Here is a 27145-nt window from a genome sequence, read left to right as displayed (position 1 = left end):
AAGCCATATTTCACCCATCTTTTCTATCCCGTCTCTCCTCCTCCTTTGTGGCTGTCTATTTGTTAAGAACAGGATGAGTGCATATCTTTCACATCAGGACTGAGAGTAAAATTAACCTTCTCCTGTTCATCATAGAAAATTTGCTCTGAAAATAAGAGATTCTAATATTTTGACTACAAAAGGAGAAAGACATTGATAAGGTCTGACTAAGTTTGTTTTGCATAATCACTCAACAACAGTTTCAATAGAAATGCCTGTTTTAATTTCCTGTTTTTTCCTGTGCCTAATTAAACTTAATTTGAATGAATGCTTTTGGGTGTTTGCCAAGTAACAGAGTAAAACCAAGGCTTTGTTTAAAGATAACCCTGAACCATGATGCCAGTACAGTTTTGGGCTGCACATACAACTGCATGGACTGCCATATCACAAAGCAAGGCAGAATAGTCTGACTTTGGAATACTGCAGCTGTGCCTGGGATATGGAGTCATCTTTGTGAGCCACATAATAGACAAACTGAAGAGAGTTCAAAGAAGAGCCATGGCACTAATCCGGGTGGAAAGAGCCAGACTATTCCATTCTTTCACTAAGAGACAGTAAGGGAGCGAAGGGAAAACTCTTCACAAATACATGAAGGCATAAACACCAAGAACGGGGAGAAAAATTATAAAGGGCAACTCCTCAGAGTCAACTAGCAAGGATGAGGGTGCTACAAATAATGTTAATTAGGGCTGTGAAGTGATAAAAAAATTAATCACGATTAATTGCACTGTTAAACAATAGTATAATACCATTTATGTAAATATTTTGGATGTTTTCTACATTTTCAAATATATTGATTTCAATTACAACACAGAACACAGTACTCACTTTATATTTATTTTTATTACAAATATTTGTGCTGTAAAAAAATGAAATAGTATTTTTCCAATTCACCTCATACAAGTACTGTAATACAATCTCTTTATCATGAAAGTTGAACTTACAAATGTAGAATTATGTACAAAAAAAACTGCACTCAAAAACAAAACAATGTAAAACTTTAGAGCCTACAAGTCCACTCAGTCCTACTTCTTGTTCAGCCAGTCACTCAGACAAACAAGTTTGTGTACATTTGCAGAAGATATTGCTTCCCTCTTCTTATTTACAATGTCACCTGAAAGTGAGAACAGGCATTCGCATGGCACTGTTGTAGCCGGCGTCGCAAAATCTTTACATGCCAGATGCACTAACGATTCATATGTCCCTTCATGCTTCACAATTCCAGAGGACATGAGTCCATGATGATGGCTGGTTCTGCTCGATAATGATCCAAAACAGTGCAGACCGACGCATGTTCACTTTCATCATCTGAGTCAGATCACACCAGCAGAAGGTTGATTTTCTTTTTTGGTGGTTTGGGTTCTGTAGTTTCTCTCATCAGAGTGTTGCTCTTTTAAGACTTTTGAAAGCATGCTCTACACCTCATCCCTCTCAGAGTTTGGAAGGCATTTCAGATTCTTAATCCTTGGGTCGAGTGCTGTAGCTATCTTTTGAAATCTCACATTGGTACCTTCTTTGCATTTTGTCAAATCTACAGTGAAAGTGTTCTGAAAATGAACATGTGCTGGGTCATCATCTGAGACTCCTATAACATGAAATATATTGCAGAATGTGGGTAAAACAGAGCAGGAGACATACTATTCTCCCCCAAGGAGTTCAGTCAAAATTTAATTAACACATTATTTTTTTAAAAAAGCGTCATCAGCATGGAAGCATGTCCTCTGGAAGGGTGGCCAAATCTGGCAAGTAAATACCTTGTAATGCCGGCTACAAAAGTGCCATGCGAACGCCTGTTCTCACTTTCAGGTGACATTGTAAATAAGCAATATTTCCTGTAAATATAAACAAACTTGTTTGTCTTAGCGATTGGCTGAACAAGAAGTAGGACTGAGTAGACTTGTAGGCACTAAAGTTTTACATTGTTTTGTTTTTGAGTGCAATTATGTAACAAAAAAAATCTGCATTTGTAAGTTGCATTTTCACAATAAAGAGATTGTATTATAGTACTTGTATGAGATGAATTGAAAAATACTATTTCTTTTATCATTTTTACAGTGCAAATATTTGTAATAAAATAATATAAAGTGAGCACTGTACACTTTGTATTCTGTGTTATAATTTAAATCAATATATTTGAAAATGTAGACAAACACCCAAAAAATTTAATAAATTTCATTTGGTAGTCTACTGTTTAACAGTGTGATTAAAACTGCAATTAGTCTTTTTTTATCACAATTAAATTTTTTGAGTTAATTGCGGGAATTAACTGTGATTGACAGCCCTAATATTAATTAAAATTAGATACAGGTTGGAAATCAGGAAAAGCTCCCCTAGAGTAAGATGCAAAAGGGGATATGGCCTTCATGGAAGAAACAGTGTCTCCAGGGAAATGGAAGCCCCATTGCTTCTCTTTGAAAATTAACACTAGTGAATGTACAATAGGGGACAATCCTGCACTGGCCCCAGGGAGGTGGGCTATTTGATCTAGGGCAAGAAAGTGAAGAAATGGCTGATTCTTGGAATTGATATAACTTGTCCAGCTTTCCAGCCATAATGAAAATGACAAAGTGGCCAAGGCCACATTTCCTTTACAGACACCACACAGCCCTTGATACTGAAAAGATAAACATCAGCCTTTAGCTGAAAGGTGCCCATTAATCATGTGTTGCCACTTGGAGAGAGGAGCATCTGACTACAAGCAGCTTTTACAAAGAACAGGTCATGCCAGGTCTTGGGGCTGAGGTGGGCATTACCTGTGCAGGAGAAATGAAAAGACTGCCTCCTTTATTTCAGATCTAAACAAGACCTCCAAGTAGCCAGACCCTGGGAGACACTTCCACCATCTACAGAATGGCCTTTGAGGGATGCTTCCACTACCATGAGTATGTGTTACTCCTGGGGGAATGCTGCGCTACTGCGTGCATGCGTAATTAATGAGCCACACATATTTTTATTTTTTTGCGCAGAAAAAAGCTTCTGCTGAAATGTTGCTGCAGTTCTGCCTTTTGCCCACGACAGGACACTTAGGGTTGCCGTGCCTGTCAGGCCAGGTCAGGAGACGGGGCTAAGGGGAGACAGACAGCGTGGGATGTGGTGGGGGTCAGACAGGGGCTCATAAGGTCTAGTGGGGGAGGACAGACTGGGAAAGGGGCTGAATGGGAGTGGAGGTGCAGGGCCACATGGTGATGGGGGAGAGGGTGCAGAGCTACAGAGGGTGGCTGAGTGGGTTTACAGAGACACATGGGGATAGGGGGAAGGGGGATAGGGACAGGGGAGTGGCTGGGTGGGCGTACAGAGACACATGGTGATGGGGGAGGGGGTACAGAGCCACATAGGAACAGAGGGGTGGCTGGGTGGAGGCCCAGACACACATCCAGACAGGGGGAGGGGGGTACAGGAACACATAGGGACAGGGGGAGGGGTGCAGGGCCACATGGGGATAGGGGGAGTGGGTGTATGAGTGGGGGTGGAGGGACACGTGTGGACAGGGGGTGCAAGGACACATGGGGGTGCAGGAACACATGGGAACAGGGGAAGATATGCCTGACAAGAAAGGCTAGAGGTCAGCCAGGGTCTGCATCAGGGAAGCTCCCTAACAATCCCTCCCTGACCCCCCAAAAAACTTGTTCCATACTTTCCCCACCCATACCCAACAACCCTCCAAGTTCACACCCAGGCTCCTTCCCAGCAATTTACTTCCCTGTCCCTCAACTCCTCCATTGCCTCTGACACCCCCAAGCCTTTGCACTGCTTCTGAGGGGTGTGGGAAATACGGTTCTGTACGGCCATTTAAATGAATTATTACTTAGAGTTCTGTATTAATATGCCTAGTAAGGAATTTATTTGACAAAAAACATTTCCTGAATCTTTGTTGTTATCTGTATTGTTACAGAGATACTTGCTGACAGGTATTTTGAAATAAATGACCAAAAATAATTGAAACTGGTGTGATTATATTGTGTTATTTTGACAAATAAAATATGCAGAATTTTGCAGCATTTTAAAATATTGTGCACAGAATTTTTAATTTTTTATCGCAGAATTCCCTCAGGAGTAATGTGTCGGGGGTGGATTTGCTTTTATCCTCCCCCTCCAATAAACTGGGGCCTAACTGCTCAGCAGGCTCTATAGTTTGCTGACAGACTTAGTCATGGCTCCCAGACCATGAGAGGGAAGCCTGCTTACCTAGGAGCACTGATGCTGTAGCCTCCACAAAACCCTTCTGGAACTGTAGGCCCTGGCAGAGCAGGAGTGAGACGTTGCACTAAGGGCACCACAAACTTGGCTGCTGCACTTATGTTTTTGCCATGGGAGGGCTGGGATAATACTTTGCATCTGGGTAGCTGTGATCAGTGTGGTGCGCAAACATTCAGTTACTCAGTCTAAGACAAAAAGAAAAGGAGGACTTGTGGCACCTTAGAGACTAACAAATTTATTTGAGCATAAGCTCAGTCTCTCAGGTGTCACAAATACTCCTTTTCTTTTTGCGGATACAGACTAACACGGCTGCTACTCTGAAATCAGTCTAAGACAGACACCTTGGGCTGGAGGAACAGTGAAGGGGATGCAAGTGAAGGGGACACAGTCCAATATTAAGCAGATGTCTGTGTCCCAGGCACGGCCTCCTGGCCAGTGCACAGCTCTTACAACAGTGTTTGATTCTCTCCCCTAAGCACAGTCCATGAACTCAGGGATCATTGGTGACACTACCCACCGGGCACCCACGGCAACAGGGGGACTGACCTGTGAACAGCACACTCAGTAGTGGGGTGACACTGTTGATGAAGAGACCCCGGATATTTGCTGGCAAAGTGTCTCTGTTCTTCTCTAGGAAGCCACTGGAAGCATACTGAACCTGGGGAGAGAAGCAGAGCAAGGGAAGCAATTTGCCAACCCAACCCAAGCACAGTGGAACCCAAAGTGTAGGGTGACCAGATGTCCCAATTTTTGGGTCTTTTTCTTATGTAGGCTCTTATTACCCCCCACCCCCTGTCCAAATTTTTCACACTTGCTGTCTGGTCACCCTACTAAAGTGTATGGCACCAAGAGCCACGCTGGCAGCACACAAAAGTCCAGGACAGATAAAAATCAATGATTTTTTTTAAACATGAATTTTTTAATATTTACGTTGGATTTTTTTTAATTGTTATTTAAATTATAGTAAGTTTTTCTCTTTAAAAATTACCTGTTTAGAATGAAATCTGAATTTAATACAAAATATGTTAAGGCCTAAACTTATTATAATTTAGTTGTAAATATAAAAGATGTTTTGATAAGAGAAGTTTACGTATCCAAAATATTTAAGGTGGCTTTGTATAAGACAAATAAATTTCATAAGATGTTTGGTATTTAAATTCCAGCTCCCACAGATGCAGCTTGACATAAATCATGAGCAAAAAGTAAATTATCTAGTAAATAAGCAACATCTCATTCACTATTTTCTAACATACTAAAATGTACAATTAATAAGAATCTGAAAATATTAAGCATTATAATTGCTTAAATAAATAGTGTATTCTCTTAAGTAGCAAAAAGATGTACCAAGTCTAGAGTAAAGGCTCTATTTAGTTGTAAATCAACATATTTTAATGGTTATATCAGCAAATGAGAATTAACTTTTCTTTAGAAAGTAACTGAAGTACAAATAAAAAAGCTGATTGAAATTGATGAATCAAATAGAACAGTGGGTCTCAAACTGTGGGCTGTGACCCCAAAGTGGGTCGTGACTCCATTTTGATGGGGTCGCCAGGGAAGAAAGTCCCACGGGGGGCCCAGAGTCCCAGCTCATGACTGGGCCCAGAGCCCCAGTCATGAGCTCCCAGACGGTAATGCTGAAGGTAGGGGGGTTGCAATTTTTTCTAGTGGGGAGGTCACGATTTTATTTTAAGTCCAAATGGGGTCACTAGCACAAAAATTTTGAAAAAACACTAAAATAGAGGCTTTCTACTTGGTGATTTAAATCACCTCGATTAAAATAAATTCATCTTGCAAGAGTCCAAAACAACCACCATTTTGCATTTACATTTGTATGAATTTTGTACCCTCTTCCCATGGATGCATTTTGACTAAACACCATGAATGAAATACAAATAATACCACCCAGACACTACAATGATGGTGCACGGCTGGCTTAATAACCCGAAGATATTAATTTTTTCTTGCTTTGCCTTCCTTTCTCATTTTATTCCATTTTCTTTCTATCTGCAACTTCCTTTCTCTCCCCCTCATTCCATTATGTTGTTATCCTTTCCACTGTGCTCTCTTTCCTCCATTCTCCCACTCCCCTCATTTCCTACCTTCAGCCTCCCATTCTCTCTTTTCCTTTAACTAGATGTTAAGTATTTTAATAATGAATGTCTTAGAGGGTAACCCCCTGAACAAATACTGAATCAAAGTATTAAATCACAGAACATTAGTAACCTGAACTGTGTCTTCCCTTGTTACAAAATTCACTTCCATGTAAATGAGCTGTTTAATAAATTATGGCCAAGATTATCGATCTAGGGGAAGTATATGTTCATCTGTCCTAAATTAGGCTCCTCAGTCTATATTTAAGCGTTGAAATAAATGGCCCAATTTTCAAAATGCTTGCTCCCAGCTCCTTACACACACACTACAAACTGAAGCGAGCTCCGTTTTAAACCCAGGTGCCCTGATTAGCCTGCCTTAATTGATTCTAGCAGCTTCTTGATTGGCTGTAGGTGTTCTAATCAGCCTGTCTGCCTTAATTGTTTCCAGAAAGTTCCTGATTGGTCTGGAACCTTCCCTGTTACCTTACCCAGGGAAAAGGGATCTACTTAACCTGGGGCTAACATATCTGCCTTCTATCACTCTCCTGTAGCCATCTGGCCCAACCCCGTCACACCTCCCACAGATTCATAGATTCTAAAGCCAGAAGGGACCACTGTGATCATCTAGTCTGATCTGTGTAGCAGAGGACATGGAACTTCCCCAAAATAATTCCTAGAGCAGATCTTTTAGAAAATCATCCAATCTTGATTTAAAAATTGTCAGTGATGGAAAATCCACCACAACCCTTGGTAAATTGTTCCAGTGATTAATTACTCTTACTGTTAAAAATTCATGCCTCATTTCCAGTCTGAATTTGTCTAACTTCAACTTCCAGCCACTAGATCATCTTACACCTTTCTCTGCTAGACTGAAGAGCTCATTATTAAATATTTGCTCCCCAAGTGCGTATTTAGACTCTAATCAAGTCACACCCTAAATCTTCTCTTTGTTAAGCTAAATAGATTGAGTTCCTTGAGTCTATCACTATAAGGCAGGGTTTCTAAATCCTTTAATCATTCTCGTGGCTCTTTTCTGAATCCTCTCCAATTTATCCACATCCTTCTTGAATTATGGGAACCAGAACTGGACACAGGATTCCAGCAGCCATCGCACCAGTGCCAAAGACAGAAGTAAAATAACCCGAGATTCTCTTGTTCATGCATCCCAGGATCACACTAGCTCTTTTGGCCACAGCGTCACATTAGGAGTTTGTGTTCAACTGATTATCCACCATTTCTCTCAAATCTTTTTCAAAGTCACTGCTTCCCAGTACACAGGATATGGGACTCTAAGGCCTTGTCTACACTACAAAGTTTTGTCAGCAAAAGCTGCCTTTTGCTGACAAAACAGGGGAGGTGTACACACTACAAAGCTACTTTCGGTGAAAAAACTCTGCTGTTTTACTGACAAAATAAAACCACCTCATCAAGAGGCATAAGGCTTTTCGTGGCAAAAGTTTTAAGTGACAAAGTGCCAATGTAGACACTGTTGTTTGTTTTGTTGACATAACTGGCTTCCACCAGTCTCCCACAATGCCTGCCATGACAGCTCTGCTCACTGTTTTGATCTCTGCTGCCCTGCAGGCATGCGCCCCTCCCTTTTCAAAGCTCCGGGAAGTAACAGCTGTGCTTCGTTTTGGGGAACAAAGAGCAAATCATTAACGTGGACTGCTCTTGTTCTGCCCTGCACTAGGAACACAGCTGCAGACAGACTGCTGCTGCGGGAAGCTGAGGTCGGGGGTTGCGGGGGGACAGGACACAGGACACACACTGCTGTGCTGCTTTGACATTCCTCAGCATGGAGAGCTCACAGAGCTTCTCAGGATTCTGCTCCTGGCAGCTGAGGAGGCTGTGGGAGAACTCAGACGGAACCATAGGCAGTCAGGCAAAGCAGACTGCTTCTGGAGAGACTGCTGTGCCGAGCAGAGCTGGGGGCTGCCTCAGGATAGGTCGGTCAGCCTGCTGTCTCTCCCACCACATGTACACCACTCTTCTCTTACTCCCCCCACACACTTCAGTTGAAAAAGCAGCTGACAATATACTAGGATGCCCCTGAAACGATGGGATTGAGAAAGAAGAAGTTACTCACCTTGTGCAGTAACGATGGTTCTTCGAGATGTGTGTCCCTGTGGGTGCGCCACTCTAGGTGTTGGTGTGTCTCTGCGCCAGAGATCGGAGATTTTTCGCCCCAGTACTCGGTCGGGGGAAGGGCGCGCACAGGAGCTGTCTTGTGCAGCCATTGGTGCCTCCTGTAGCGCACACACCCCTGACCGTCCCCTCCGTTCCTTCTCCACCGCAGAGCTCGGCTGTGTGAACTCCGAAGTAGAAGGGAGGAGGGTGGGTAGTGGAGCACCCACGGGGGGACACATCTCTAAGAACCATCGGTACTGCACAAGGTGAGTAACTTCTTCTTTGAGCGATGTCCCTGTGGGTGCTCCACTCTAGGTGCTTGTAGAGCAGTATCCCACTAGGGATGGCAGGGGTTTGGAGTTACGTATAAGTGTGTGATGGGAGCACTGTGAGGCCAACGATAGAATCTGAGATAAGGCCTTGGGTGATAGCGTAATGCTTTGCAAAAGTGTGCTCCAATGTCCAGGTTGCAGCTCTACAAACATCTATTAAGGGGACATTGTTCAAGAATGTGATTGATGTTGCCATGGCTTGTGTTGAGTGGGATCTGATGCCCACAGGGCATTCTTTGTTCTGTAGGTGGTAGCAAGTTTGAATACCGGAAGAGACTCATTTGGAGAGTCTCTGGGTCGATATTGTAGAACCTTTGGAGCGTTCTGCTGTAGAGACGAACAGTCTTGGTGACTTGTGAAACGGTTTAGTTCTGTCCAAGTTGAAGGCTACAGCCCATCTGACATCTAGTGTGTGTAATGTTGCTTCTTGAGAATCCTTATGTGGCTTGGGATAGAAGGCAGGTAAGTGTATGGTTTGGTTAATATGAAAATGTGTAGCCACTTTGGGCAAGAATTTTGGGTGAGGACGTAACATGATTTTGTCTTTGGTAAATACAGTGTACGGTGGTACAGCCATCAACACTCCTATTTCGCTGACATGTCTTGCAGACGTGATGGTCGCATTCCTAGTGGCATTCATTGACATATGTAAGAGCGAGCAGATTGCTAGAGGTTCGAAGGGTGGTCTTGTGAGACATTTGAGCACAAGATTGAGATCCCATGGTGGCATAGGTTGGCATACCTCTGGGTGCACGTTCTGTATACCTGCAAGAAAGCATTGTGTAATCGGGTGAGCGAATATTGAAGCCCCTTCTATCGCTCGTGGAGGCCGTGATGGCAGCCAGGTGTACTTTAATAGAACTTATGGCTAACCCCGTTTCCTTCAGTTCTAGTAGGTAGTCTAGGATCATAGATAGAGGCGCCTTGGTCGCGTCCAGCTGTTTTTGCTGGCACCAAAGGGAGAATCTTCTCCACTTGTGGTGGTAAGTACTCCTAGTGGTGAGGTGACGGCTATTTAGTAATACCTGTTTTACTTTCTCTGAGCAGTTCAATTCTCCATGTTGGAACCACACAGGAGCCACCTTTGAGATAGAGCTTTGCTGAGTCTGGATGGAGCATCAGGCCCTTGTTCTGGGACAGGAGGTCCATCTATAAGAGCAGCGGTTGTGGGGCACAGACTGCTAGGCATGACAGGTCCGGAAACCAAGTCTGTCTGGGCCATGTGGGGACAATGAGAATGACGTATGCTCTGTTGATTCGTATCTTGCGGAAGACCCATGGGATCATTGGTATCAGCAGGAAGACATACATGAGCGACGCATTCCACAGGATGAGGAAGGCATCCCCTAACAATCCCGGTGCCAGGCCGGCCCTGGAGTAAAAGAGTGGACATTTGTAGTTTGTTGCTGAGGCGAACAGGTCGATCACTGGGTGGTCCCATTTTTGGAATATCGTGCTGAGAACACTGACATGAATTTCCCACTTATGTTCCTGTGAGAAGTGCCTGCTGAAGTTGTCGGCAGTGGTGTTTTGGCATCCCGGTAGGAATGACGCTGTGATGTTTATATTGTTGCGGATGCACAAGTTCCACAAGTTTCATGGCTTCTATGCATAGCGAGCGAGACCTGGCTCCCCCTTGGCAATTGATGTAAAACATGCATGCCACATTGTCGGTGACAATAGAGATTGAAGTCTGCCATATAAGTGGGAGGAAGTGGCGGCATGCATTGTGTACCCACGTGGAGTTCCAGGACATTGATATGTAGTGAGGTTTCCATCGCAGACCACTTGCCTTGTACATTGTGGTGACCCAAGTGTGCGCCCAGACCTATCAGGGAGGTGTCTGTTGTAATAGTCACAGACGGGGGGTCTTGTTGAAAGGGAATCCCTGAGCATACATTGCCTGGTTGTGTCCACCATTGTAGGGAGAGGATAACCCTTGGTGGTAGTGTCACACATCTGTTGAGAGAGTGTTTGCTGGGTGCATAGACTATGCTCAACCAGTGTTGCAGACAGCGCAAATGGAGTCTGGTATACTTTACTATGAAAGTCGTAGCTGCCCTATGTCCCAGAATCTGAAGGCATGTCCTCACTGAAGCTTGTGGGCTGATGGTCACTGTGGAAATAAGATTGGTCAATGTCATGAACCTGTGGTTTGGTAATATTGCCTTGGCTTGTATGGAGTCTAAGTCGGCTCCAATAAAGCCCAAGCACTGAGATGGTTCCAGGGAGGATTTCTTTTAGTTTATCTATCGACCTAGCTGGTGAAACAGGTCTATTGTGGCTTTCTTCTGGCAACTCGCAGAAGTTACGAGATCGCAGGCCCTGGTTCTCATGGGAGACTTCAATCACCCTGATATCTGCTGGGAGAGCAATACAGCGGTGCACAGGCAATCCAGGAAGTTTTTGGAAAGTGTAGGGGACAATTTCCTGGTGCAAGTGCTGGAGGAACCAACTAGGGGCAGAGCTCTTCTTGACCTGCTGCTCACAAACCGGGAAGAATTAGTAGGGGAAGCAAAAGTGGATGGGAACCTGGGAGGCAGTGACCATGAAATGGTCGAGTTCAGGATCCTGACACAAGGAAGAAAGGAGAGCAGCAGAATACAGACCCTGGACTTCAGAAAAGCAGACTTTGACTCCCTCAAGGAACTGATGGGCAAGATCCCCTGGGAGAACAACATGACGGGGAAAGGAGTCCAGGAGAGCTGGCTGTATTTTAAAGAATCCTTATTGAGGTTACAGGGACAAAGCATCCCGATGCGTAAAAGAATAGTAAATATTGCAGGCGACCAGCTTGGCTTAACAGTGAAATCCTTGCTGCTCTTAAATACAAAAAAGAAGCTTACAAGAAGTGGAAGATTGGACAAATGACCAGGAATGAGTATAAAAATATTGCTCGGGCTTGCAGGAGTGAAATTAGGAAGGCCAAATCACACCTGGAGTTGCAGCTAGCAAGAGATGTTAAGAGTAACAAGGTGGTTTTCTTCAGGTATGTTAGCAACAAGAAGAAAGTCAAGGAAAGTGTGGGCCCCTTACTGATTGAGGGAGGCAACCTAGTGACAGAGGATGTGGAAAAAGCTAATGTACTCAATGCTTTTTTTGCCTCTGTCTTCACGAACAAGGTCAGCTCCCAGACTGCTGCACTGGGCAGCACAGCATGGGGAGAAGGTGACCAGGCCTCTGTGGAGAAAGAAGTGGTTCGGGACTATTTAGAAAAGCTGGACAAGCACAAGTCCATGGGGCCGGATCAGCTGCATCCGAGAGTACTAAAGGAGTTGGCAGATATGATTGCAGAGCCATTGGCCATTATCTTTGAAAACTCATGGCGATCGGGGGAAGTCCCGGACGACTGGAAAAAGGCTAATGTAGTGTCCATCTTTAAAAAAGGGAAGAAGGAGGATCCTGGGAACTACAGGCCAGTCAGCCTCACCTCAGTCCCTGGAAAAATCATGGAGCATGTCCTCAAGGAATCAATTCTGAAGCACTTAGAGGAGAGGAAAGTGTTCAGGAACAGTCAGCATGGATTCACCAAGGGCAAGTCATGCCTGACTAATCTAATTGCCTTCTATGACGAGATAACTGGTTCTGTGGATGAAGGGAAAGCAGTGGACCTGTTGTTCCTTGACTTCAGCAAAGCTTTTGACACGGTCTCCCACAGTATTCTTGTCAGCAAGTTAAAGAAGTATGGGCTGGATGAATGGACTATAAGGTGGATAGAAAGCTGGCTAGATTGTCGGGCTCAACGGGTAGTGATCAATGGCTCCATGTCTAGTTGGCAGCCGGTATCAAGTGGAGTGCCCCAGGGGTCGGTCCTGGGGCCGGTTTTGTTCAATATCTTCATAAATGATCTGGAGGATGGTGTGGATTGCACCCTCAGCAAGTTTGCAGATGACACTAAACTGGGAGGAGTGGTAGATACGCTGGAGGGTAGGGATAGGATACAGAGGGACCTAGACAAATTGGAGGATTGGGCCAAAAGAAATCTGATGAGGTTCAACAAGGACAAGTGCAGAGTCCTGCACTTAGGACGGAAGAATCCCATGCACCGCTACAGACTAGAGACCGAATGGCTCGGCAGCAGTTCTGCCGAAAAGGACCTAGAGGTTACAGTGGACGAGAAGCTGGATAGGAGTCAACAGTGTGCCCTTGTTGCCAAGAAGGCCAATGGCATTTTGGGATGTATAAGTAGGGGCATTGCCAGCAGATTGAGGGACGTGATCATTCCCCTCTATTCGACATTGGTGAGGCCTCATCTGGAGCACTGTGTCCAGTTTTGGGCCCCACACTACAAGAAGGATGTGGAAAAGTTGGAAAGAGTCCAGCGGAGGGCAACAAAAATGATTAGGGGACTGGAACACATGACCTATGAGGAGAGACTGAGGGAACTGGGATTGTTTAGTCTGTGGAAGAGAAGAATGAGGGGGGATTTGATAGCTGCTTTCAACTCCCTGAAAGGGGGTTCCAAAGAGGATGGCTCTAGACTGTTCTCAGTGGTAGCAGATGACAGAACAAGGAGTAAAGGTCTCAAGTTGCAGTGGGGAGGTTTAGGTTGGATATTAGGAAAAACTTTTTCACTAGGAGGGTGGTGAAACACTGGAATGTGATAACCACCACTGATCTGTGGTTATCGCAGCCCAGGAACAGTAAAATGGGCATAGACAGTGACCAAAGTTGTGGGATGGGGTATTTGTTTGCGCTAGAGGTGTGGAGAGGTTATGCATACCCTCTACCAATACTTCAAAACTGTGGCTTAGATGTAGATGGACGGTTGGACGAGGCCTGGTTCTGCGGAGCTTGTAGTCTCTGAGCCCGTTGTTTGCGTCTGTTCTCAGCAAAGTATTGTGGTTGTTGATGGTTAAACAAGGCGTCTCATGACCTCTGGTGTGGTGTAAAGTGTGGGCATTTGTCAGGCGGTGGGTGTATGCCTAGTGTACACAGCGTCGCTCGGGAGTCCTTCACGGTATGAAGGACATAGTCTGTTTGAGACGAGAATAGTTTATCCCTATCGAAGGGGAGGTCCTCCACTTTTAGCTGTAGTTCTTTCGGAATTCCTGAAGCTTGCAACCATGATGCTCTTCTCATAACCACAGCTGTTGCGCTTGTTTGGGCAGCTGTGTCCACTACATCCATTGAGGCTTGTGGCGCTGTGCAGGCTATTAACTGACCCTCATTGATAATGGCATCGAGTTGAGGATGTTTATGCTCGGGGAGGTCCTCCACGAGCCCTTGTATTTTACTATAGTTAGAGTAGCTTCTTAATCCTTTACAGGTGAAAGGGTTTTGCCTCTGGCCAGGAGGGATTTTATAGCACTGTATAGAGAAAGGTGGTTACCCTACCCTTTATATTTATGACAGACCCCCCTTGTGGCCATTGCATGGGGCAAGGTGTGTAACAAGGCTGGTTCTGGCGGGACCCAACTGAGAGTGCCAATTCAGGACAAATTGCTTAAAGCAGGGCAGTTACAGCCCAAGGCTGGGGTTTCTATGCCCATCAAGGCAAACCAAACCAGCCAAACAGAGAAGACTTTGGTTTTACAGCACTGGCTAACCACAAGTCACACAAGCAATTCCCTTAGACACTCCAGTTTCCCAGTATCACCACCAGTGCCACTCCTTATGGGGATGAATGGTTATGAAAACCAACACCCCAGTAAAAGGAAAAAGGTTCCCTCAATTCCAAAGGGCCAAGCCCCAGACCCAGGTCAATATATAAATCAGACCTTACCCACAAATCACGCTGTTGCCAATCCTTTAGAATCTAAAATCTAAAGGTTTATTCATAAAAGGAAAAAGATAGAGATGAGAGCTAGAATTGGTTAAATGGAATCAATTACATACAGGAATGGCAAAGTTCTTGGTTCGAGCTTGCAGCAGTAATGGAATAAACGGCAGGTTCAAATCAAGTCTCTGGAGTACATCCACAGCTGGGATGGGTCATTCAGTCCTTGGTTCAAAGCTTCAGCGTAGCAAAATTCCTCCAGAGGTATGAAGCAGGATTGAAGACCAGCTGGAGGAGCTGCAGCAGCTTTTTATACTCTCTTGCCATGTGGTGTTTCTTTCTTTGTCCCAAGGACAAGCTGTCCATCACATGGCCTAGAAAACCCTCAGAGTTCTGTCCATCGGCAGGTCCCTGCATACCTTGCTGAGTCACGAGGCGTGTCTGCCTTCTCTCATTGGGTCACTTGTATAGTTGATGGTCCTTAATGGGCCATCAAACAGGCTAGGCAGAGCTGACACCAACTTGTCTGGGGTGTCATCCAGAAGCATAGCATAAGTTTGGAATACAGACAGTATAGAGCCAATACTTACAACTTTAAATACAAAATGATACATGCAAACAGATAGCATAATCCTAACCAGCAAACCATAACCTCATCTTAGACACCTTATTTGACCCCCTTTATACAAGATTTGGTGCCACTACAAGACCTTGGTTGCAACAAAGTTCTATACGGTCCCAGTTCAAGTCAATAACGTGACAAGGTGGTAATGGGTAAGGCCAGTGCTGCGCATAGCAGGGCTGTGAATGCTTGGAGGGATGAGTCTTAGGCTTCATAGTGTTCCATGTAGGTCTCATCTGTGATGGGGATGAACATTGAGAGAAGCGGTTGTCCTGCACGTCTCCTTCCTCACCACTATGCATGGAGATCAGTACAGGAGATGAAGGATAGTACCATGCTATGTAGCTCGGGGAGTGTTCGGTTTTGAGCAGTGGTGACTGTGGTGCAGAAGAAACTGCTATGTCAGTATGATGTAGCAGTTGCACTGGTCCCGCCTTGGGGTTGCGGTCGACCATTTGAGCCCTGACCAGTGCCGGATTTGGTTTGTTAGCCGACATCAAGTCTGGAGCTGGTGCCAGTGGTGGCAGCATTGATTGCATTGCCGCTGCCTGTGTTGCATGCCACACTGGGATAGTCAGTGCCGTGGAGGAGACTTGACGTCTCAACTCCGGTGCTGCATTTTGGGGCTTGGCAGAGGTCCGCTGACAGATGGTGCTGGAGGAGCCCAGTGCCTTATAAGTGCTCTTTCTGGATGAGTGGAGCACTGAGGGTAAAGACCTCGCTGGAGAAGCTCTCTTTTTGTGAGAGTTCCTTGGAGAGGTCGAGGCTCGCCTCCTGATAGTTTTGGAAGTCAGAATCTTATCGTAGCTTAGGAATCTCGGTTTATGAGACTCCCCGGAGAACGTCTCTTGCAGAGGTTGGAGGGATTTCTCCATCAGAAGCATTTTCAAATGGAGATCCCTATTACGTCTTGCTCTTGACTTCAAATTGCTGCAGCGTATGCATTTCTGGGAGATATGACTTTATCCCAGACCCAGACACTGTATGCAGGATGCGTGGCTGTCAGAGACCGGCATCGGTTCATGGCAGGAGTCACATTTTTTAAACCCTGTTGAGCCCAGCATGACTTCAGTTAAGCCTCTCCCCCGCTCAATAGATGAGGGTGGAAGTTAATTGAAGTGGTAAACCGTAGAGCTATTCCTAAACGGACAACTAAGTAAAGAATTATTTGTTGAAGAAAAACCTGTAAGAGGAACTAACAAAACTATGTAACTATATACAGACTGGTTTCAGAGTAGCAGCCGTGTAGTCTGTATCTGTAAAAAGAAAAGGAGTACTTGTGGCACCTTAGAGACTAACAAATTTATTTGAGCATAAGTTTTCGTGAGCTACAGCCCACTTCATCGGATGCATTCAGTGGAAAATACAGTGGGGCGATTTATATACACAGAGAACATGAAACAATGGGTGTTACCATACAGACTGTAACAAGAGTGATCAGGAAAGGTGAGCTATTACCAGGAGGAGAGCGGTGGGGGCGGGCGGAAGAGGCGGGGGAACCTTTTGTAGTGATAATCAAGGTGGGCCATTTCCACCACTTTACAAGAACAGTAGGAGGGGATATAAACAAGGGGAAATAGTTTTACTTTGTGTAATGACACATCCACTCCCAGTCTTTATTCAAGCCTAAGTTAATAGTATCCAGTTTGCAAATTAATTCCAATTCAGCAGTCTCTCGTTGGAGTCTGTTTTTGAAGTTTTTTTGTTGAAGAATTGCCACTTTTAGGTCTGTAATCGAGTGACCAAAGAGATTGAAGTGTTCTCCGACTGGTCTTTGAATGTTATAATTCTTGACGTCTGATTTGTGTCCATTTATTCTTTTACGTAGAGACTATCCAGTTTGGCCAATGTACATGGTGGCATATATCACACTGATAGATGCGCAGGTGAATGAGCCTCTGATAGTGTGGCTGATGTTATTAGGCCCTATGATGGTGTCCCCTGAATAGATATGTGGACACAGTTGGCAACGGGCTTTGTTGCAAGGATAGGTTCCTGGGTTAGTGTTTCTGTTGTGTGGTGTGTGGTTGCTGGTGAGTATTTGCTTCAGGTTGGGGGGCTGTCTGTAAGCAAGGACTGGCCTGTCTCCCAAGATCTGTGAAAGTGATGGGTCATCCTTCAGGATAGGTTGTAGATCCTTGATGATGCGTTGGAGAGGTTTTAGTTGGGGGCTGAAGGTGATGGCTAGTGGCGTTCTGTTATTTTCTTTGTTGGGCCTGTCCTGTAGTAGGTAACTTCTGGGTTCTCTTCTGGCTCTGTCAGTCTGACAGCAGGATTGTCTGGCTATGTAGACTCCCTCCTTAGGCCCTACGCTACCAGCACTCCCAGCTATTTTTGAGACACCACTGACTTCCTGAGGAAACTACAATCCATCAGTGATCTTCCTGAAAACACCATCCTGGCCACTATGGATGTAGAAGCCCTCTACACCAACATTCCACACAAAGATGGACTACAAGCCGTCAGGAACAGTATCCCCGATAAAGTCACAGCTAACCTGGTGGCTGAACTTTGTGACTTTGTCCTTACCCATAACTATTTTACATTTGGGGACAATGTGTACCTTCAAATCAGTGGCACTGCTATGGGTACCCGCATGGCCCCATAGTATGCCAACATTTTTATGGCTGACTTAGAACAACGCTTCCTCAGTTCTCATCCCCTAATCTACTTGCGCTACATTGATGACATCTTCATCATCTGGACCCATGGAAAAGAAGCCCTTGAGGAATTCCACCATGATTTCAACAATTTCCATCCCACCATCAACCTCAGCCTGGACCAGTCCACACAAGAGATCCACTTTCTGGACACTACGGTGCTAATAAGCGACGGTCACATAAACACCACCCTATACCGGAAACCTACTGACCGCTATACTTACCTACATGCCTCCAGCTTTCATCCAGACTACACCACACGATCCATTGTCTACAGCCAAACTCTATGATACAACCACATTTGCTCCAACCCCTCAGACAGAGACAAACACCTACAAGGTCTCTATCAAGCATTCTTACAACTACAATACCCACCTGCGGAAGTGAAGAAACAGATTGACAGTTCCCGATGGCTTGTAGTCCATCTTTGTGTGGAATGTTGGTGTAGAGGGCTTCTACATGCATAGTGGCTAGGATGGTGTTTTCAGGAAGATCACCGATGGATTGTAGTTTCCTCAGGAAGTCAGTGGTGTCTCGAAGATAGCTGGGAGTGCTGGTAGCGTAGGGCCTGAGGAGGGAGTCTACATAGCCAGACAATCCTGCTGTCAGATTGACAGAGCCAGAAGAGAATCCAGAAGTTACCTACTACAGGACTGGCCCAACAAAGAAAATAACAGAATGCCACTAGCCATCACGTTCAGCCCCCAGCTAAAACCTCTCCAACGCATCATCAAGGATCTACAACCTATCCTGAAGGATGACCCATCACTCTCACAGATCTTGGGAGACAGGTCAGTCCATGCTTTCAGACAGCCCCCCAACCTGAAGCAAATACTCACCAGCAACCACACACCACACAACAGAAACACTAACCCAGGAACCTGTCCTTGCAACAAAGCCCGTTGCCAACTGTGTCCACATATCTATTCAGGGGACACCATCATAGGGCCTAATAACATCAGCCACACTATCAGAGGCTCATTCACCTGCGCATCTATCAGTGTGATATATGCCACCATGTACATTGGCCAAACTGGGTAGTCTCTACGTAAAAGAATAAATGGACACAAATCAGACGTCAAGAATTATAACATTCAAAGACCAGTCGGAGAACACTTCAATCTCTTTGGTCACTCGATTACAGACCTAAAAGTGGCAATTCTTCAACAAAAAAACTTCAAAAACAGACTCCAACGAGAGACTGCTGAATTGGAATTAATTTGCAAACTGGATACAATTAACTTAGGCTTGAATAAAGACTGGGAGTGGATGTGTCATTACACAAAGTAAAACTATTTCCCCTTGTTTATATCCCCTCCTACTGTTCTTGTAAAGTGGTGGAAATGGCCCACCTTGATTATCACTACAAAAGGTTCCCCCGCCTCTTCCGCCCGCCCCCACCGCTCTCCTCCTGGTAATAGCTCACCTTTCCTGATCACTCTTGTTACAGTCTGTATGGTAACACCCATTGTTTCATGATCTCTGTGTATATAAATCGCCCCACTGTATTTTCCACCGTATGCATCCGATGAAGTGGGCTGTAGCTCACGAAAACTTATGCTCAAATAAATTTGTTAGTCTCTAAGGTGCCACAAGTACTCCTTTTCTATATACAGACCAATACTAATGAAACTATGCAACTAAGTATAGATTAATAAGAAGTTCCTATGTAACTTGTAACTCCCCCGCCCCCCGCCCCAGAAAGTATCAAAGAGAGTACTGCCACGGAGCTCAATCTGCAGCCAAGGTCAGTTGAGAAGGAACTGAGGTGACGGTCGGGGGTGCACGCACTACAGGAGGCGCCAACGGCTGCACAAGACAGCTCCTGTGCACGCCCTTCTCCCAACTGAGTACTGCTGCAAAAAATCTCCGGTGCAGAGATGCACCGACACCTAGAGTGGAGCACCCACAGGGACACCACTCGAAGAAGAACCTGCATCATGTGATGCCGTACCTGTCCCATGAGGCATTGCAAACCGTTCCCAAAGCACCCTGCAGGCAGTTGCACAGTGGGATAGTTACGGGTGCATTGCTCTTTGTGTCAATGCAAGAGCTGTTAGCAAGGATGCACTCTCCCGACACCAGGAGCTAGTGTGGACATGCAACAGCGGTTTTAAAGTGGCATAACTTTTGCCGACAAAACTTTGTAGAATAGACAAGGGCTAAGTATGGCCTACATTCTTTGTTCCTAGATGTATATATTCATATTTAGCTATATTAAAACTCATACTGTTTACCTGCCCCCAGTTTACCAAGAGACTGAGATCACCCTGAATAAGTGACCTGTCCTCTTCGTTATTTACTACGCCCCCAATTTTTGGTTCATCTGAAGACTTTATCAGCAATAATTTTATGTTTTCTTCCAGGTCATTGATAACTATGTTAAATAGGATACCTTCTAGCGAGCCCAACCTCACTTAAGAAGTGGCCCCCCAGGAGCACGTCTCTCCCACCCATACCCCCATGGGCCCTGGATCACACACCATCTTTCACCTACATGAGACAGAGTGCCATTTTGTACCCTAAAAAGTACTTACCTTCCCTGCATAGTGAATGATGCTGAACCCTAGCACACGGCCCCTACATGGCTGGAAGTGTGAGTTCCCCTTGAAGGTGCTGTTCAGTTTATCCACAAAGGTTTTATCAGTCGCCTGCAACACAAGAGATTTCATAGTAAAATCCCCCAAAATGAGAAATTAATAGTAATTATTTATACAGCATCTCCATTCCCACCAAGACACTGGGCAGGGATCTACAACTGACTAGAAACACATTTCAATACAATACAAATACAATAAAAGCCACCCTAAAAGCCGAGACAGTGATGAAGAGAATTCTTGTCCATGCAGCAACTCCCTCTACCAACAGCTACTTAGCCTTTCTGCAAATGCCCATACTGTAAATCCACCCACTAGCTTCCCAGATTGGCATCCACCCACATTTGAACAAAGAGATGTGTCGGATTCTCCATCAATTGAAGTCTTTAAATCAAGATTGTATGGATCTTTTAGGAAGAGACTCACACAATCTCAGTCACAGGTTACTGGGCTCAGTGAAGGAGTTACTGGGTGAAATTCTGTGGCCTGTGTTATGCAACAGGTCCTTTCAGTTTGTCTATTATGTGTTGTACAGAGATGATGCCATATCCCAGGTACAGCTGCAGTATTCCAAAGTGAAACTATATGAATGGTGTAATCTTCATTCTTAGAGGTTTTTAGGGCCTGGCTTGACAAAGTCCTGGCTGGGTTGATTTTGTTGGGGTTGGTTCTGCTTTGAGCACGGGGTTGGACTAGATGACCTCCTGAGGTCTCTTCCAACCCTAATCTTCTATGATTCTATGGTCTAATGTTCCCTCTGACTTACAGATCTTTGAACTCTAAATGGCGTAACAAAATAGGCAAAGGCCCCGATTCTGCAAACACTTATACACATATTTAACTTTACACATGAGTGGTCCCATTGAAATCAAGTGGGCTACTTGTGCATATCTGTATGATCAAGACCTAAAGCAAATTTGGGGGAATTAAAAAAAAATAAAATAAAATAAAAAATTTAATAGGCTTGGTACATTGTGAGGAAGAATAAAAATCTACCAGGTCAGCTGGAGAATCCTAAAACTCCTTAAAGTGCCCAGGGTGTAATTCCTTTGGGAAAAAAATGCAAAGAGCAGCAGCAGCCAACATGACTTCACAGGGAGCTAGCTTCAAAGATTTGGGGAATGTAATCGAATAATGCCAAAAGTAAATGGAAATCAGCATAAAAATGCATCACTCTTCGGTAAGGAAATGTTTCACTTGCTGTTACTTCAAGTATCAGGCAAGATGCTATAGGACTATCAGTGAAAATGATATTTCTTTGTGTCTGGTTTGTTCACTTTGTACGCTTAGCATCTACACTGATATTTTTTGACATTCTCCACTGTCACTCAAGTCCCAGCTCTACTGATAGGTACAGAAATGCTGGGCTGGGACGGCATGCTTCTGTCCCGAGTAAGTAGGTCAGCTGACAATGGGATGCAGAGGTGAGAATGAGTGGACAGCTGGAGTAACACAGGGAACCAGAATTGCCTTGACCATATTCGTATCACCAGGATGACTTTTGCCTTGCCTTGCCTGATCTTTACCAGCACTTTCAGCAGCTGGGGAATTGGAAGAAATGTGTATATCAGATGATCCAATCATTTAAGCAGGAAGGCCTCTCTGGTTGAATTTGGGCCTCAAGCATCCCTGGAACAGTATCTCTGACGATCCCTGTTTTCGCTTGATGGAGACAGATCCCTCAACAGAAGAGCCCAATGAAAGAATATATTCTGTGTCACCTGGTCTTGTAGTTCCCACTCATGGTCCCCAGAAAAATGCCTGCTAAGCCTGTCAGCTAATATGGTTTGTTCCCCCGTACATGAACCGCAGACAGTGCGATGTGATGGTGAATGAGCCACTTCCAGAGGTTGTCACTTCTGTGCCCAACTGAGAGGATCTTGCTTTGCCCTACTTGTTGATATAGCAGACAGCTTTCATATTGTCTGACAATCTGCATGTGCTGATTCTAGATCAGAAGCAAGCAGCGTTTTCATGATTCATACACAACTTTCAGTTCTAGCATGTTGATAATGTGTCTCACTGGGGACAAAGTGCCCTGAGCTACATGGCCCTTTATATGGGCTTCTCATCCCAACAGAAATGTCACTTTTTTTTTTTTTTACTGGAAAAGAAGGGGGTTAATAGGATTCCCATACAAATGTTCTGTCTCTCCTTCCACCAGTTCAGTGAGTGGAGATTTCACCAACGTACCATGATCAACATGTCTAGACTGTGTTGGCCTGGTGCGTACGCCTGCTTGAGCCATGCCTGAATGCAATGTAGATGAGTCTCACAAACAGGGTTACATGTGTGAATGATGCCATGTGTCCCAAGCAAACAAGGCAAAATTGCACATGTCTGAGGGGTTGCTGGAGGTGATACATCAAGCTGTGTGTAATTTGGAATCTCTCGAGAAGAGAGTATGTTCACTCTGTGGTGAACTCCAATCTTGCCACAATAATTTCTAAAGTCCATAGGGTTAAAGTGGCCTTTTCTGTGTTTAGGCTGAGATGTTGGAATAAGAGCCTCAGGGTGCATGTGGACTCTTGCACTAACTGGTATGTTCAACTTTTGATTAACCAGTCAAAGTAAGGAAATATTGATACACTTTGACGTTGTAGATGGGTTGCCACTATAGCCAGAACCTTTGTAAATACTCTTGATGCAGTCAAAAGGAGGTGACCAGCTCTCTGTGGAAAAAGAAGTGGTTTGGGACTATTTAGAAAAGCTGGACGAGCACAAGTCCATGGGGCCGGATCAGCTGCATCCGAGAGTGCTAAAGGAGTTGGCGGATGTGATTGCAGAGCCATTGGCCATTATCTTTGAAAACTCATGGTGATTGGGGGAGGTCCCATATGACTGGAAAAAGGCTAATGTAGTGCCCATCTTTAAAAAAGGGAAGAAGAAGGATCCTGGGAACTACAGGCCAGTCAGCCTCACCTCAGTCCCCGGAAAAATCATGGAGCAGGTCCTCAAGGAATCAATTCTGAAGCACTTAGAGGAGAGGAAAGTGATCAGGAACAGTCAGCATGGATTCACCAAGGGCAAGTCATGCCTGACTAATCTAATTGCCTTCTATGACGAGATAACTGGCTCTGTGGATGAAGGGAAAGCAGTGGACCTGTTGTTCCTTGACTTTAGCAAAGCTTTTGACACGGTCTCCCACAGTATTCTTGCCAGCAAGTTAAAGAAGTATGGGCTGGATGAATGGACTATAAGGTGGATAGAAAGCTGGCTAGATTGTCGGGCTCAACGGGTAGTGATCAATGGCTCCATGTCTAGTTGGCAGCCGGTATCAAGTGGAGTGCCCCAAGGGTTGGTCCTCAGGCCGGTTTTTGTTCAATATCTTCATAAATGATCTGGAGGATGGTGTGGATTGCACCCTCAGCAAGTTTGAAAATGACACTAAACTGGGAGGAGTGGTAGATACGCTGGAGGGTAGGGATAGGATACAGAGGGACCTAGACAAATTGGAGGATTGGGCCAAAAGAAATCTGATGAGGTTCAACAAGGACAGGTGCAGAGTCCTGCACTTAGGACGGAAGAATCCCATGCACCACTATAGACTAGAGATCGAATGGCTCGGCAGCAGTTCTGCCGAAAAGGACCTAGAGGTTACAGTGGACGAGAAGCTGGATAGGAGTCAACAGTGTGCCCTTGTTGCCAAGAAGGCCAATGGCATTTTGGGATGTATAAGTAGGGGCATTGCCAGCAGATCGAGGGACGTGATCGTTTCCCTCTACTCGACATTGGTGAGGCCTCCTCTGGAGTACTGTGTCCAGTTTTGGGCCCCACACTACAAGAAGGATGTGGAAAAATTGGAAAGAGTCCAGCGGAGGGCAACAAAAATGATTAGGGGACTGGAACACATGATTTATGAGGAGAGGCTGAGGGAACTGGGGATGTTTAGTCTTCAGAAGAGAAGAATGAGGGGGGATTTGATAGCTGCTTTCAACTCCCTGAAAGGGGGTTCCAAAGAGGATGGCTCTAGACTGTTCTCAGTGGTAGCTGATGACAGAACAAGGAGTAATGGTCTCAAGTTGCAGTGGGGGAGGTTTAGGTTGGATATTAGGAAAAACTTTTTCACTAGGAGGGTGGTGAAACACTGGAATGCGTTACCTAGGGAGGTGGTGGAATCTCCTTCCCTAGAAGTTTTTAAGGTCAGGCTTGACAAAGCCCTGGCTGGGATGATTTAGTTGGGGAACGGTCCTGCTTTGAGCAGGGGGTTGGACTAGATGACCTCCTGAGGTCCCTTCCAACCCTGATATTCTATGATTCTATGAAAAGGTTGAATGGGAGCACTCTATTGGCAGTGGTTCATATTGATGATAACCTCAGGAACATTCTGTATTCCAAGTGAATATGTAAATGAAAATAAAAGTGTCCTTGAGGTTGAGCGCTGTTACCCAATAGTCTTAATCCAGAGATTGGATTATCAGGGATAAAGTGACTGTAATCTCAGACATCTAATGTAAGTGTTCAGTAGTGTGAGGTGCAGAAAAGGCCTCCATCTACCTTTCTTTTTGGGGATGAGGAAATATCTTTTAGTAGAAACCCTTCCCTATGTGCTGAGGATGTACTGGTTCTTTGGCTCCTACCTGGAGGAGGGATTCCACCTCTTCAGTGAACATCCTCTTGTGAGAAGGGTTCCTGAAAAAGGATAGGGTAGCTCGGTGGAGGATAGGGATAGAACAAAATTGCATAGGGGATCCTGAAGAGATTATTTCCAACACCAATTTGTCCGTTGTTATGGATTCCCACTTCGGGTGAGGCAACCTCCAAATGGAGGTAGAAAGACCAGAAAGGAATGTTGGATTTGATGGAGAAATTGGTCCGCAGGTCTCAAGGATCCTGTTGTGACTGTCTGACCTACAAAATGTTCCCTTATCGTAAGATCAAATGTAAGAAGTGAGTGAAAGTTCATAAAATGTTACAATAACCTGTATTTTTTGCCAACTTGGAAATTGCCTACGTGAAAAATAGGCTGAGTTATTTTCAATAAACCAATATTGAAAACAAGTGCAAGAGACCCAGACAAAGAAGCTGGATTAGTTCAATCAGAAAATGATATGATTCAAAGGCCATGCTGATATAATCCAAGGACTGTTGAAATTATGCTTGGTAGAAACAGAAGAAATGGAACCAGAAGCTAATAGACCAGAATTGGTGTGACTGATATTAGGCCTAACTAGTGAACAAATTAACAAGCGGAATGAACTGTACTGTACACTTTTCCCCCTTTAGGGTTTCTTAAAAAGAGACTGAAAAAATCAAAATCATCTCTCTCATCTCCCGTCTCACCTTGTATCATAGACTCATAGAATATCAGGGTTGGAAGGGACCTCAGGAGGTCATCTAGTCCAACCCCCTGCTCAAAGCAGGACCAATCCCCAACTAAATCATCCCAGCCAGGGCTTTCTCAAGCCTAACCTTAAAAATATCTAAGGAAGGAGATTCCACCACCTCCCTAGGTAACGCATTCCAGTGTTTCACCACCCTCCTAGTGAAAAAGTTTTTCCTAATATCCAACCTAAACCTCCCCCACTGCAACTTGAGACCATTACTCCTTGTTCTGTCATCTGCTACCACTGAGAACAGTCTAGAGCTATCCTCTTTGGAACCCCCTTTCAGGGAGTTGAAAGCAGCTATCAAATCCCCCCTCATTCTTATCTTCCAGAGACTAAACAATCCCAGTTCCCTCAGCCTCTCCTCATAAGTCATAAGTTCCAGTCCCCTAATCATTTTTGTTGCCCTCCGCTGGACTCTTTCCAATTTTTCCACATCCTTCTTGTAGTGTGGGGCCCAAAACTGGACACAGTACTCCAGAGGAGGCCTCACCAATGTCGAATAGAGGGAAACGATCACGTCCCTCGATCTGCTGGCAATGCCCCTACTTATACATCCCAAAATGCCATTGGCCTTCTTGGCAACAAGGGCACACTGTTGACTCCTATCCAGCTTCTCGTCCACTGTAACCCCTAGGTCCTTTTCTGCCGAACTGCTGCCGAACCATTCGGTCCCTAGTCTGTAGCGGTGCATGGGATTCTTCTGTCCTAAGTGCAGGACTCTGCACTTGTCCTTGTTGAACCTCATCAGATTTCTTTTGGCCCAATCCTCCAATTTGTCTAGGTCCCTCTGTATCCTATCCCTACCCTCCAGCGTATCTACCTCTCCTCCCAGTTTAGTGTCATCTGCAACTTCCTGAGGGTGCAATCCACACCATCCTCCAGATCATTTATGAAGATATTGAACAAAACCGACCCTTGGGGCACTCCACTTGATACCGGCTGCCAACTAGACATGGAGCCATGGATCACTACCCGTTAAGCCCGACAATCTAGCCAACTTTCTACCCACCTTGTAGTGCATCCATCCAGCCCATACTTCTTTAACTTGCTGGCAAGAATACTGTGGGAGACCGTGTCAAAAGCTTTGCTAAAGTCAAGGAACAACAGGTCCACTGCTTTCCCTTCATCCACAGAGCCAGTTATCTCATCATAGAAGGCAATTAGATTAGTCAGGCATGACTTGCCCTTGGTGAATCCATGCTGACTGTTCCTGATCACTCTCCTCTCCTCTAAGTGCTTTAGAATTGATTCCTTGAGGACCTGCTCCATGATTTTTCCAGGGACTGAGGTGAGGCTGACTGGCCTGTAGTTCCCAGGATCCTCCTTCTTCCCTTTTTTAAAGATGGGCACTATATTAGCCTTTTTCCAGTCGTCCGGGACTTCCCCCGATGGCCATGAGTTTTCAAAGATAATGGCCAATGGCTCT

At 45.0% G+C, this 27145-nt stretch overlaps 1 protein-coding gene across 1 annotated transcript in view; it reads right to left on the bottom strand.

Annotated features, from left to right (window-relative positions):
* The window catches only part of LOC141987126 (myosin-IIIb-like), a 143253-nt gene that overhangs the window by 74516 nt on the left and 41592 nt on the right, over positions 1-27145 (bottom strand). The window contains exons 14-15 of the mRNA XM_074952169.1: positions 20330-20443; positions 4783-4894 (exon numbers count right to left, since the gene is read on the bottom strand). Coding sequence (XP_074808270.1) covers positions 4783-4894; positions 20330-20443 — 226 coding nt within the window. The remainder of the gene's footprint in view (positions 1-4782; positions 4895-20329; positions 20444-27145) is intronic.

Source organism: Natator depressus, chromosome 5 (genome assembly GCF_965152275.1).
Source record: "Natator depressus isolate rNatDep1 chromosome 5, rNatDep2.hap1, whole genome shotgun sequence".
NCBI classification, from domain to species: Eukaryota; Metazoa; Chordata; order Testudines; family Cheloniidae; genus Natator; species Natator depressus.
The sequence above is the reverse complement of the archived record's forward strand: the minus strand, read 5'-3'. Positions and strand labels throughout refer to the sequence as shown.